The sequence below is a fragment of the Lolium perenne genome, chromosome 1 (genome assembly GCF_019359855.2).
Source record: "Lolium perenne isolate Kyuss_39 chromosome 1, Kyuss_2.0, whole genome shotgun sequence".
Classification (NCBI taxonomy): Eukaryota; Viridiplantae; Streptophyta; class Magnoliopsida; order Poales; family Poaceae; genus Lolium; species Lolium perenne.
This window is the reverse complement of record NC_067244.2, coordinates 243,580,508-243,595,066: the sequence shown is the minus strand read 5'-3', so window position 1 is coordinate 243,595,066 and position 14,559 is coordinate 243,580,508. Positions and strand designations below refer to the sequence as shown.

General features: G+C 47.2%; 1 protein-coding gene across 1 annotated transcript; it reads left to right on the top strand.

Moving 5' to 3' along the window:
- The first annotated feature begins 600 nt into the window (after positions 1-600).
- Positions 601-3,581, top strand: LOC127327455 (uncharacterized). The gene is made up of 2 exons (XM_051354224.2): positions 601-731; positions 913-3,581. Exon 2 carries the CDS (start codon positions 948-950, stop codon positions 3,429-3,431), a length of 2,484 nt encoding a protein of 827 aa, XP_051210184.1. The 5' UTR covers positions 601-731; positions 913-947; the 3' UTR covers positions 3,432-3,581.
- The last annotated feature ends 10,978 nt before the right edge of the window (positions 3,582-14,559 follow it).

Below are 14,559 nucleotides of genomic sequence, written 5' to 3'. Positions count from 1 at the left end.
GTGGCGCGGGCGGCGCGAGGAGGCGGAGCTGCGGCTCGGGCCGGCGCTCCGGCAAAGGATGCGCTCCGGCATCGAGCGCCTCCGCAAGGCACCAACGGCGATCAAGGAGCGGAGGACGCACGGCGGATTCCGGCCAGACGAGAGAGGAGCGCCCGCGTCGAGCGAGATGGGAGCAGCAGCAGGCCACTTACCCGGCGGCGAAGGAGCACCCATGGGGGATTCGGGGACAGCGCGGCAGTTCCACGGGAGACGGCAGAGCGGATGGGAGACGACGCAAAAGGATCAGGTTCGACGATCGATCTCTTCCAACGCGTCGTGGGTGAGGCGCATCATCCGGGGGATCAGAGCGCTGTTCCCCCGGGGAAGAGCAGCTTTTTCCTTTCTTTTTCCGTTGCAAGTACAGGTAATTTTTTTTAGTGGTTAATAATAGATAGAGTTTGCCCGACAAAAAGGACATGTCCAACGGGCCGTGGAGGAGATCAGTATCGTGTCCGGCCCGGTGCCATGGAGAAGAATCCAATGCCAACTCGGATAGGTGTAGCCGTAGCCGGCTAATCTTCTCCTCTACATATATAGCTATGGTGGGCCGCGCGATTTCACAAGAAAAGAGAAGGCAGCCAAATAAAATCAAGTCTTTGCCTGGCCCCCCGAACCCTAATTCCCCTTCCTCGTCCCGGACGCCAAATCGCCAAGCGGAGGTTCGTCGGGAGGCGATTCGATTCCTATTCCTAGTAAGGACCTTATTCTCCTCTTCTTCTTTTTTCAAGCAGACCTCTCTCTTTTTTCTTGTGAACATCCAGATCTCTCCTAGATCGATGGGCTTAAGGTTTTTTTAAACGATCTTTCCGAATCTTAAAAATTGGAAATGTAATTTGTCTAGTAGGTTCACTAAAAGTAACAATTTTACTGCAGATAAAATCAATCCCAATCGACACATTGGAGGTGTCATGATGCTTGGCAGCAAGAGGAAGATGGCTGCCGTGTCTGGCACAGGGGTGAGCAACAAGAGGAAGATGGCTGCTGGTTCCGCAGTGTCGCTCCCGGACGTGATGGTTGAAGAGGTGTTGCTGCGGCTTCCCGTCAAATCAATCGTCCGCTTCCGGGCCGTCTGCCGCTCCTGGTCTGCATTGTTCTCCTCGGAGGAATTCTGCTGCCTCCACAGGGCAATGATGGCTAAGGCGTCACCAACGGCAACACCAAAGCTACTGTACGTCTCACCTACAGCAGGATTTAACTCCACGGCTGTGTACTCATGCTCGCCATCGGACCCCAGAGATAACCTATTGTTCACCCTCGACCATGCCCGTGGCGACTTTGTGGAGGTAGTTTCGCCCGCACCGTGCCATGGCCTAACCCTTCTGTACGATGCTGTTCCGCCGGCTTACTACATTTGCAATGCGGCCACACGGGAAGTCACACGTCTGCCACCTTACCTTGATATGAGCCGCAGGTCCTCTACTGGACTGGGATTTGATGCCCGGACAAAGAAGTACAAGGTGGTGAGGCTGATCAATGGTAGGCCCAAGGAGGAGATGATCAAGTGTGAGGTGTACACAGCTGGAGGCAAGTATGGGGATAGCTGGAGGCCAGCTACCAGAGGAGTACCCTTTGGGATCCGCAGGTTTGTGTGTGCTGCTGTCGCTAATGCTGCCACGCACAAACTACCACCTGTGTTTGCGAATGGATCTCTGCACTGGTTGATCAACCCTAAATCCTTCATCAGATGGCCTAGAGCTGCTGTCATATCCTTTTCTGTCACAGAGGAGACGTTCAAATATGCCCGATCACCGCCCTTCTGGGCATCAGAAATGCACCAGCCTCCCTTGGCCAGGGTATCAGTAGAACACCTAGTGGAGATGGATAACCAACTGTGTATGGTCCGAGACCTTCGAGGGAATACTGATGCTAGCACTTTGGAGATTTGGAAGCTGCTTGATTATAGCTCTGGTGACTGGTCACTGATTCATCAAATTGATTTGTCAGGGCAAGTGGCAAGAGATTTGCGTGAGCCAGAGATTGTGAGAGTTATTGGTTCTACTAGCAATTGCAGGTCAGTGAAGAGGATTATCATCGCTACTAGCAAACGCATGATTCCTACAATGTTCGAAAAAAAGGTTCACTCCTATGACCCTAGGTCCAAAGCTATAGAAACCATTGTTTCAGTCACAGAGGCACACACATCTCGTATAATCAATACTCCTAGTTCAAGATTCGTTTTATTCCAAGATAGCCTTGCTCCAGTGCATAAAACAGATAGAGAGACAGCGTTTTCATCTACCCTAGCTAAGGCGACTAAAGAGATCCTGCTCCGCCTCCCAGCTAAATCAATCATACGGACCAAACTTGTCTGCAAGCAGTGGCTCAGTTTGACTGAAAGTGAAAGTTTCATGCAGTCATACCTTGAACATAAGAACATGGACAAAAGACCAAAGGTCATGCTTGTGGGCAAGGGCACTGGACAGTCAGGCTTCAGTTTTGCTCCCCTGAATAGATGTCTTCCAGAAGATCATAGGCACATTGCCCTGCTTGATACAAAGATGGTTTGCTCGAAGCCTTGCCATGGGCTGAACCTGATAAGCACCGAGGAAAAAGACTATCTCTACAACCCATGTACAGGTTTCCACAAGGTGTACTATAACCAGGCGCAGGCACAAGCGGAACAGCATGCTTATGCAGTTGGCAACAAGAATGTTGGCTTGGGCTTCGACCTCTTGACTCGTGAGCATTTTCTCGTGGAAATCAGCTATAAGTTGAAGGACTTTGAATCTCGTCAATATAACTTGACATGTGAGTTATGGCGGTGTAAATCCGGATGTTACGCCCAAAATTATCTGGTCCCGCCTCTACCTGTGAATGATATGCCACCAGCCTATCTTGAAGGGATGTTGTACTGGATGAGTGAGCCAAGGTTGGGACAGAGGTATGAGCGGGCCATTATCTCTTTTGACATTGCTACAAATGCTTTTGGTGTCATTGCTTGCCCTCCATGCATTGCAATGTGGAATAGAAGATGTCATTGGCATGCATTTGTGGTAGAGCTGGAGGGAGTATTGTGTGCTATTCTAGCAGATCCAATTGGAAACAATTTAGATATATGGAAGCTAAAGAATGGCGAATGGGATAGAGCATATATAGTTCACTTGGAAGCATGGCCTGACTATTCCCTTGAGACAAATGTTGTGGTGCCATTAGCTGTTGATCCTAATGATGGACGGATCCTGCTGAACACTGGGAAGAAATTAGGTTTCTACGATCCAGTCGAGCGAGCAATTCAGAATCTATATTCACTTGATGGGGCTATCGCATGCTCTAAAGACCAATCAGCCGGGGAATTAAATAGAATGGACAGTGAAATTTGGCCTCTTGTTCCTATGTTATATGAGGAGAACTTATGGTCTTATCCCCTTGTGGACAAACCAAGATGGTTGTGATACATTGTCAGATGCCAACCCTTCAGTCTCATGTTGTCCTGTTATCTTGGGCATCTTCTTTCTATAAATATTAATAATAGTATGCTAGTGTGTTGGGACACTGTAAACACCAGCTTTTGATGATGTAATAGTGTGACATCTCTAGTGTACAGGTTTTCATTATCCTTATGTTAAGCATATTTCTAAAGCTGTCTTGTTATGTTTCATGGTTCAAAAAAGTGCTCGCTTAAGGGCTGAGCGATGGCAAAACGCTTTGCTTAGGCCCTAAGGGGCTACTTAAGCGCTGATATGGCCCATTAGCGCAATAAGGATTTAAGAGGCTTGTGCTAATGGGGGCTGGCCTAGTAAATCCCATTATTGAACCCTAGTCTGCTAACCCAATCTGAGCCATTTATCATTTCTAATTTGAGCCGCCCATCTACTCTACTCTATCTCTTTCTCCCACTTCTTCACTTTCAGGGGCACATGCACAACAACAATCGCGGCGCAACTGGTCTAGCCCCTTCCTTTCCTCCGCCGCCTCACCTTCCCTGGAGCAATTACCACTCTCCTCTTCTCTTCTCCTGGAAGCCCATAATAGCTTCCCTGTCCGCACGGTTCCGTACAGCATGCTTAAGCTTGCTTAATCTCTCAGTGCCCGCTTAGCACTTTTTTGAACCTTGTTATATTTGTTGGGTAGCCCGAACTGTTATTTTGCTTTACGAATCAGGAGCCAATGTTCAGTATTCATGGAGCTCCTTGTCAAATCAGTGTTTATTCTAAACGTATTAAGTAATGAACTTCTGTTGATTCTAATAGTTGATTTGAAATAATGTTAAGTACTTGTGCACAGGAGCATACATCTGGCTTGAATGTAGTGTTGCCTATCCTTGTAATTTAGCTTTTCCATATCTCGTTAATAATTTTTTATGAATATTTGGATGTCATTTTCATGGTGATCAGGCTTTAATTAATCTTATGCACGTTTGCACCGGGAGTTAATGATATGACCAGACTCTGTTATACTAAAAATGTAGCCGAGACTGGGAATATGTATATTTCATTTTTTACCCAAGTTTCTACTAATCATGTTTTGCACTGGTTTTAGTATTAGGCAGTGGTAAACCTGAAATTGGAGTCAAGTTGCTTCTCCTAATCCTGGAGAAGGATCAAAGGAGGAAGAAAACAGGCAATGCTGATGATTCCTGGAGGTGCAGGGCCAATCCTCGGCATGAGACGAGCTGTTAGCAGGGGAGTCGGGCAAAGATGTGCTTGTGAGCAGCCAGCGAGCACGCAAGGGTGCATTTGGTAGCATGCATGCTCCTTGGCTCACATCAGACCATCAATTTTCGGCCCGTTTGGATGCCTGGCCGACACCGCGTTTTTACATGAATCGCTTCTCAAAGCACCCTCGGGCCAGGCCCTGGAGGAACGCTCAGTTCGGCCGTTTCTAGCGAGCTACCCCCGTTTCCGCAGAAGTGGAGAACGCGACGTCCTCGCAGAGCCACCGCGGGAGATGGTGGGAGCTTGCGCGGGACGGCGAAATCTCGGCGGGATGAATTCGGTCACCGCGCTTGAATTTTCGCCACCGTATATAAGGGCGGCTCTCTTACCGGCAAATCCAAATCCCCCATTTCCCCTCACTTCGAGCTCATCCACCGTTCCCGATCTAGCGACATGCATGGTCGGCTATACCTCACCCGCACGGTCGCGAGGCTTGCGGCAGCGGCGGCAGCGGCTGTGGCGGCGACTACTAGCCGCGGAGGATGGTCTTTTTCGTCTGCGTTGATGACTTTGGTTGCGGTAAGCTTCTGCAAACCCTAGCCTTTGATCTAGATCTTTTGGGTACACAAGCGGGGTCTGAACGAATCCATTGTAAGACATTCCTTTGTCGCCGGTGGAAGTTGTGGAGGTTGTGCAGGTTGCATCTGACTCTACCGTCATCGTCGTTGACTCTTCCACTGGGACGGTGGTGTTGCATGCATCTTCGCCAGGTTCCTGCTTCCCCGACCTCGGTGATGCGTTGGCTCCTTTGAGTGTAAGGCCAAATAAATCATTTTATCCTCTTTAAAAACATTTATTCTATGCTTAAAAACCATGATCTATTTTTTATCAATAAGTGGAAGTCAGGTAAAAATTCAAGCAAGTTTTCAGACAACGGTTACATATCTTGTAATCTTCTTTTATATGCAATGTGTTTTTTTTTTAACTTAGTCCATCCACTTTCCTTGCATTACTCACTTTTCCTGTTCATGGTTTCTTGCATGTATTTATGTACAAGAAAATTGTTGGATGCTATTTTTTCTTTAAGAATGCTTCATCTTCTAACAGTGTCTTATTATAGTTAGTGTTCCCTGATTTTATTCTTTGATGATTTACGGAGAAGCTGCCATATTCAGCAGTCAAAATACAGCGAAGCAGTGTTTATTTGGTTAATTGAATTGTAATTCGTTCTTTTTCATTTGAACGTGGGTTGATTATTTATCCTCTTCATAGAGCCGCCTATTCTTATTTCTCCTTTTTCCTAGGCTTGTATACATTTAGTAAATGAATAATTCAGTATGTTGTCTTGCCAGTCAGTTTTGCTGAATAATAAGATGGCAGTGCCATGCCCATCAGTCTTTAACTAAGTTTTTGATCAATTGTGTTGGTAGAAAATAATATTGTATTGGTTTCTTTTGGTTTTCAGAACCAAACCCGGTAACGCCATATTTGTTCCTTTGGTTACTATCAGTCTGCCTTTTCTTTCTTGAATCAAGTGTGAAATTTAATACTCCCTGTTCCTTTTCTTGTCGTGGTTTTAATTCAGTTAATTTGAACTAAAACCGCTACAAGAATTTTGGAACAAGGATAGTAACATTTGACAATTGAACTTTTTGGGAACCAGCTCACCTTGTTGACATTGTTTTATCAATAAGTGGAACTGAAGTAAATATTCATGTAAGTTTTTGGACAAAATTTGCATCTTCTCTTGCTCTCCTTCTATCACTAGTAGGAAAAACCTCATCAGTGGCGCACGAAAATGGGCTTCTGTGGCGCACTGGGTCCTGTGCGCCACAGAAATAGGTAGTTATGTGGCGCATGAGATGTAGCTGCGCCACAGAAATAGGTGCGCCACAGAATTATGTTTTGATGCGCCACAGAACAATCTACAGGTATACTCGATTTTGTGCTCCCTGGTGTATTATACATGTTTTATACTGGTTTTATACACCGTATACAGGTTATATACTGATATAATATAGACAGATATAATATGGACATATATAATCATCACATCATCATCACATTACTTAGAGCCCGATCGAGTTATACATATAGCTCCATACAACTCATAATCGATGCAAATTAAGAAAGTTCTCATCATCTCAAGATACAAACGAAGTGACACCGGCCGCCGCCTACACTAGGATGAAATAGAGTACCGCCGCGACGATGGTGAGCAAGAGCGAGAGCACAAGGAAGGTCTTCATCTTGCTCTTGTTCGCTTGGTGCGCCCTCCACTTGGCAACCGTCTCGTGTCTAGTCGGGTACCCTTTGTAGCAGTTGCCGCTGAACTTGTGCACCTGTTTCTTGCACTCCTCCCACTCCTCGTACACTCCTGGAACCCGCCCCTCGAACACGACGTAGTACGTCATCTCTATGGACACAAGGCATATTAGTATATAACGCAATGGAAAGAGTTAGAGGATTCACATGCATACATATTCACAAGAATTAAAGCAAGGAAATAATAATAAACCTAAAAGACATATAGCATCTGTATCACATAAGTAATATGGTTCAACGATAACGACTACAATAGTAATTGAAGTCCAACAACGACGACCACCGTTTCGAGCAAATTAAGCAAGTTTAGTTTACAACACTGTACAAATTGTCCATCGATTCAAAATAATGCTAGGCACACCGGCCTCGGTCAACGAGACGTCTTCTTGAGCGGCTCCGGGAACGGCTTGTACAAGTCCTTCGTCGTCCACGTCCTTCCATCACCCTGCCTATGTAGGCGTTCTTCGATATCCCTCTTAGACAACCCTCTGAGTTGGTGTAAGAGCCCCGATGAGTTGGATACATCTTGTAAGATAATTTCCGAGAGCTTTACTTGGATGCGATGGAAGTCTTCTCTAAGATCATCATCATTGATTTGCCTCGACATTTTAATGGGGTCTCGCTTACTAGGTGGCAAAGACATCATCTCTGCATCCTCGACAAACCCTTTAAGGTGATGGAGGACATAGAAGGCCTCCTTAATGCTGCCAGCTGGCTGCTTGACACAAGGGAAGTCGATCACGTGCTTGAACCCGGGCTTTTTAGTGTCCGGCCTGATATGTTGCCCATTTTTGTCGAAGGTGCCTCCATTTTTGGAGTAGCCAAGGATAGCCTCATCGAGAACACCCCTTATTCTCTTGTAGTCTTTCTTCGTCGTCGTACTCGACGAGTCGAAATACTGGGCTAGTGACCACTTCGGATCTAGGATGATGAGTGTGCAGTATTTGTCCCTGCTCAACACATGCAATTGAAATGGAATGTTGGAAATGATCGGCAATGGAAGAAATATATAAGAAAGCATAAGTTACGACGGCCGTGAGCGGATGTGTACTTACTCGGGAAAGACAGTGCAGAATGGTGTTGCTCTCTTTGTACATGAGCATGAAGTTCGAGGTATCGCACCGCCTTGGTCCGTGTCCTTGAGCCGTCTGGAGCTGGCTATCGCGCATGTAGTAGGGATCCGCTACCGCGATGTGGCGGGGTCTCTCTCTGTTGATCTTCATCTGAAGATTGATCGCGTATAGGCGGACCAAGTTATAGTCGAGCCGTTTCGAGTGAAATAGGTTGAAGACGTCCTCGAACGCTATGAAGAAGATATCCGCGGGGTCTTCATTGACGAAGTTCTGGTCGGACGGCACCTTGACCGAGAACACCGGGTAATTTGGATCATTTTCTTTAAGAAGGACGCTCTCTAGATAAATAATAGTGTTCTGCAAAGGGAGCATTGGTCCACTTGCGAGGTGTTCCATGTCCGGAGGCGATGTCGCTTACGACTTCATGACACCGGGGCAAGCCATCCGGTGTAGGTGGTACCATGTCGTCGGCCCGGATCCTCTTAGGAGCAGGCTGGCTCGAAGATGCGCCCTTCTTGGCTCCTCTCTTCCTTGCCTTCTTCACCTGACCTACTGGGGGTGCTGGTGGTGCAGATGGTGGTGCTTCGGGTGCTGGTGGTGCTTCGGGTGCTGGTGGTGCTTCTGAGGTCGCTGGGGTTGATTTGGGTGGCTCCCCGATGATCGTCTTACGCAGCGTGTTAGGGCTAAAAACGGTAGCAGGCTTGACTTGAGCTGGATTGCCAGCCTCCGGAGGAGTGTCTTGAGAAAGACCCGTGAAGACCAGGCGCTGCTTCGTCACTGTAGGGGGACGACCAAGTTGATCGCCGTGTGTGCGGAAGGCTTGTTCATCCATAGGAGGCATGTACATATCTTGGCTGCAGGCGCCAGTGTTGATGTAGGCATCGATGTCATCATCATCATCTGCATCGTTGCCATCAAGTGGCGCCATGTCCTGGACCTTAGGTGGTGGCGGTTGCGATGCCGCCGCTTGGCGTACCGTGCGTCTAGTTGACAGTCATTGCGGTAGCCCTCCCAACAACTGTTTGTGGCGTGTGGTGGTGGCGGCGATCGTCGGTTCCTTCCGGGTGGCGGCGGCGACCGCCGGTTCCTTCAGGGTAGTGGGGGCGGCGACCGCCGGTTCCTTAAGGGTGTCGTCGGCGCTGGCGATCTTGGGCCGGATGATAGGGGAGGTGGCGCCGGTGCTTTTCTTAGCACTCGGAAGACCCCCCTAGACGAATCTGGTTCTTCGGCCATTTCATAACCCATGAGGTGAAATCCCCAAGGGTCAAAACGTCGCCTTCGTCTGTGCCCGGAGGCTGAAAGGGGGGCATGGCGTAGCGGTACTCCGGCACTACCATTACCAACTTGACCTTCGCCACTTCTTCCGCCAATCTAGCGCCGTGCATAATGCGGGAAGCCATGACATGGCCGCTAGCAACTTCCACCAACTTGCCGCCGGGCTCCACCGCTTGCAGAAATATGCATGGTTCATCCTGAGTCAGGGGCGCCATGTTGGGTATTGTGAGATGGCAGTCACGAAAGGCATATATAGTTAAAGAAGATGACGCGAAGGAGTAACTAATGAGTTTACCTCCTTGATGGCATCGATCTCGGCTACTGTCGATACAAGGGCGGCGGTTGGGGGCGTCGATGCGACCAGTTGGAGCTGCGGCGGCGGTTGGAGCTGCGGCGTTGGGTGGAGCGGCGGCGTCTGGTGGAGCCCCGACGCCGGCGTCGGGTGGAGCGGCACCGTCGGCGACACGTGGAAGCTTGAGTTGCTTCCGCTGATGTTGGGCACATGTATCGGCCCCACTTGACCTCCCGCATTCCAAGCAGCTAACCCCTCCATCAACCCAGGGGGGATGATCTGTCGGATCTTCTCGTCCAATAACTTGTTCATCATCTCCGTGTTCTCCACAGGCTTTTCGGCCACCAGCTTCTCTAGTGACTCCACCTTCTTCTTCAGCTCCTGAACCTCGGATTTATCCTTAGCCGACGACCTCCTCTCCAGCTTTCTCGTCTTGGCATCCGATCCGTAGTACTCGGATAGATTCATACTTGTGCCAAAGCCGGACACACGGCCACCCGACGTCGGTGGCTTGTCTAGCTCCCTCTCCTTGTATTTGTTCATCGCCCTGTTGAAAGGCGTGTCCCACGGTTCCGTCGACCCCTGGGACGACGGGCCAGCCTTCGTCAACTCTTCATCCTTCAGACAAAGGAACTTAAGGTTAGCCCATTTGGCTTCATTTCCTGATAAGATGAGTGAAATAATATAGAACTATCCTTACCAGGTACTTCTCGAAATCCCTCACGTCTTCGTGATCCGTAATAAATTCCCCCGTCTTCCAGTCTAAGTAGTAGCGGGACCGGACAAAGTTCCTAGCCTGTTCATCCTGGATTTTGTGCCAGGGGTTTTCTTTCCCCAGACGTACCATCTCGGCATCCTCCTTGTCCCAAGTGGGCTGTTTTCCTCGGTAACCGCTGCTTCCGTAATGGTGGGTCCCTAAGTTCAAATCCCGCATTTTCTTCCCCCAGGCGGTCCATTTTTTAACACTGTCACTCTCTAAGTAAGACTTGAATGCATTAAAGTCTTCTATGGAGATCGACGGGTCTTTGGTACTTATCCTCTCCCAGCTTTCACCGGCATCGATCTTTTTCTTCAGCCGGTTCTTCCAGCTGCTCAAGGCGGTGCTCATCTTCGTGAGAGCTAAAGAGTCCACCTTCTTATTGAATGGCTCCGGGAACGTGTATCGTTGGTGAAGCTTCTGGAGGAGGGATTGGGCGAGAGCCTCGTTCTCCTTGCTTCTGAGGTCCTGGGTTAGGATCGGCACGGTTTCACGGACGATGCACCCTAGTTGCATGCCGTACCCTTTGGCAACCCACGAAGGCTCCAAGGGTAGGCCACTTTCGGAGACTACCGTGAAATGATCGGTGACGTTGGCGAGCACTTGCGGCCTCCGATCCCTCCTTGGCCTCCTCGCCGTCCTCTTCTTCTTACCCTCCTGAGGGTTGCCGCCGCTATCACCTTCCGTGCGGTTGGCCGCGTTCTCTTCACCGGTCGTCTCTTCACCGGTCTCGGCGGCGGCGTCCCAGTTATCGTCATCGTCACCGGTGTCGGTGGCGCCCCCCCCCCGGCCCTCTCCCTCGGAGGCGGCGTCCCGGCCCTCGTCGGTGTCGTCGGCGGCCTCCTGGCCCTCTCCCTCGGAGGCGGCCTTCCGGGGCTGCTCGTAGCCCTCCCAGAAGTCCTTGTTGGCCTCTCTCGCTTCTTCGTTCTGGCTCCTGGGCTTAGAAGTGCTGCCCGACATGTTTATTTGCACTTCATTAAAAAGAGGCAACAAGTTAGTACAAAAGTCAACAAAAAAATTCGGCATGACTTTTGCTAATTTTTCTACGTAGGAGTGCCCATTTCTCAACCGAAACGGAAGTTAATCAATGCTTCGGGAGAAATGGGCAACTCAATGAAATCCCTGCAAAAATATCCACCATATACACCATATATCCAACATATCCACCATATATCGACCATACAAAGTTGCATCAACACAGAGGAAATAGGGTTTGCAAGGAGCACAACCTGGAGCACTACAACCTGGAGCACAACTTCATATATATTGTATCAAATGGAACCTGGAGCACTACAACCTGGAGCACTACAAAAATCTGGAGCACTATATTGTATCAAATGGAACCTGGAGCACAACTTCACCACAACCTAGAGCACTACAACCTGGAGCACTACAAAAATCCTAAAGCACTACAACCTGGAGCACTACAACCTGGAGCAGTACTACCTGCTTCATATCAGCTTCATATCAGCTTCATATCAGCACAAATAAATGCAATATCAGCACAACCTGGAGCAGTACTACAACCTGGAGCAGTACTACCTGCTACAACCTGGAGCACTACATTTCCATTAATACATAACATTTTCTATCTGCTTCATATCAGCACAAATAAATGCAATATCTGCTTCTATCAAATGGAGCTTCATATTTTCTATCTAGCATATTCACTTCATATATATTGTATAAACAAGCATAAATGAATTCAAACAAGCATATACAAGATAATGAGCATGACCATGAGCATGATCATTTCATAAATGAATTCAAACAGTAGCATTTCATGAACAGTAGCATTCTTATCTTGAAACCAATAGCTAATCAAATTTTAAATGAATTCAAACAGTAGAATTTCATGAACTAGTACTATAGGATTTTTTCCCCATAACCATCCTAGACAGAGATTAAATGGTCAGAGCAATACCACTAGATAATAGACTTAACATAATATTATTGTAACTTACAAACCCAGGGTAATACCATTTAAAAATACCCATATGCTGCAGGCAAGACTAACAAGCAATACACTACTAAGGTAAATGTTGCTTAAACTCAACTGTCAAAATAAATTAAATAGCATTTGACTGCATCATTTGCATTTACATTTCATGAATGCTATCATGAATGCTTGTTCAAATCTTTTGTTATTATTCTAGCAGTAGCATTGGAGTCATTATTCTATTTCATGAATGCTTGTTCAATGGAGATGTAGTGTCTGGCCTACATGATACACTACTAAGACAGATAAGAGCTTGCACACCAATTTGAATATAGAACATCTATAGCTCATATAGCATTGCTTGCAATACAGTATAAGGGGCGTGGGTTTTTTTTATCAAGAACAGTGCTTCCATGTCAGGAAAGAAAACAAAGTGTACCAAACAATCAACAAACATAAAGTCCCATGTTTGTGTTGTTAAACATTATTGTAAGGAAAACTGATTTTTCTCATTACAAACTACAATGGTGTCTATGTAGAAATGGCACGAGATAAAACTGTCCACATAAAAAAAGGCATCAGGGGCAATACACTGAAACAACAGCTGCAAGCACTACTTGTGAGGACTAACTTCTAGAACAGCACACTGTTCACCACAGTTCCAAAAGAATACTGTTGTCATGCAAAACATATAAGGACACATAAGTTGCATAAAAATAAAAAGTAAATAGTGAAAACAAAATGGAGGATCTTCTAGCAACTGTTATTCTGTTAGGTTAGTAAATAATGCATTCATTTTCACTTAAATGGTAATGTTCTGTTAGGTTAGTGAACAATGCATTCATTTTCCTTTAAATGGTAATATTATGTTAGGTTAGTGAACAATGCTTTAATTTTCTTTTAATTGGTAATATTATGTTAGGTTAGTGAGCAATGCTTTAATTTTCCTTTAAATGGTTACTTTAGGTGGCTTAAGTCAATATCGTCTAGAAGTTCTGGCTGCAGATCATCTACTTCACCAATACAATTAATCACACATTAGTACTTTAGGCTGAGAAGTTATTCAGGGCTTCCATGTAATTTAAGAATGTAGAATCTGAAAAAGGTCATACTAGCAAGCAGACAACCTATTATTGCATCTGACACACACAAAATAAGGACAACCTGCTGAGACAATGTGATCATGTTCTACAACTCAACCTAGTGCCCTTACATACCAATTTTCAAACTTTACAATGTTAATTCATGCATTTACTTGGCGGATTGTTTGGACAACTAAATCAACTCTCAAAAGCATATCTCCTCTGCTGATTAAAGCATATCTCATCAACACAGAGGAAATTCGGGCACAAGACAGTGGGGAGGGGGACAAGGGAGTGGGGAGGGGAGAGGGACTCTCACCGAACGGCGGCGGTGGCAGGGCGCGGTGGTGATGGCGTTGTCCTCCTCCTCCTCTGCAGTGGCGGCTCGGGCTGCGCGTCCTCCTCCTCCTCCTGGATCTGTGGCGGCGGCTCGGCGGTGCGCGTCCTCCTCCTCCTCCTGGTACGTGGCGGTCCTCCTCCTCCTCCTGGTACGTGGCGGTCCTCCTCCTCCTCCTGGCTCGGCGGCGGCGGCTCGGCGGTGCGCGTCCTCCTCCTCCTCCTGGCTCGGCGGTGGCGGTTGCGCTAGGGCTTGTCAAGGAAGAAGAACTGCTACTGTGAGTGGGAAAGAAAGGTTCGAGTCGATATTTCACCAAGTGTCTTAATTCTGTGGCGCACCATCCTGTAGATGCGCCACAGAATTAAGGGATTCTGTGGCGCACCTAAAGGATGATGCGCCACAGAATTAAGACACTTGGTGAAATAAATTAGTAGCCAGGTTTGAACCCTTGCTTCCACACAATTTTTCTTCCTTTTTTCATATTATAGTTACATTTCAATAAATAACACAACATTATTTAGGAATTTGTAGAGAATTATAAATTACTTGTCTCATGCAAACATGTTCTTGTCTCTCATACACACACATGCATGTACTTGTCTAACACACTCACACACATGGGGAAGAATGGTTCGAGTCGATTATTTCACCAAGTGTCTTAATTCTGTGGCGCACCACCTGTAGATGCGCCACAGAATTAAGGGATTCTGTGGCGCACCTAAAGGATGGTGCGCCACAGAATTAAGACACTTAGCAAAACAAAATGGTTTACTGTTGTGTACTAACAGATACTTAGCACTAGCCCAGTGGTTAAGGCCAATGTTAGCCCATTAGTAGCCAGGTTC

What these genes read in the sequence shown, in the direction of transcription:
- LOC127327455 (XM_051354224.2), top strand. Translation starts at nt 948, where the DNA reads ATGATGCTTGGCAGCAAGAGGAAGATGGCTGCCGTGTCTGGCACAGGG.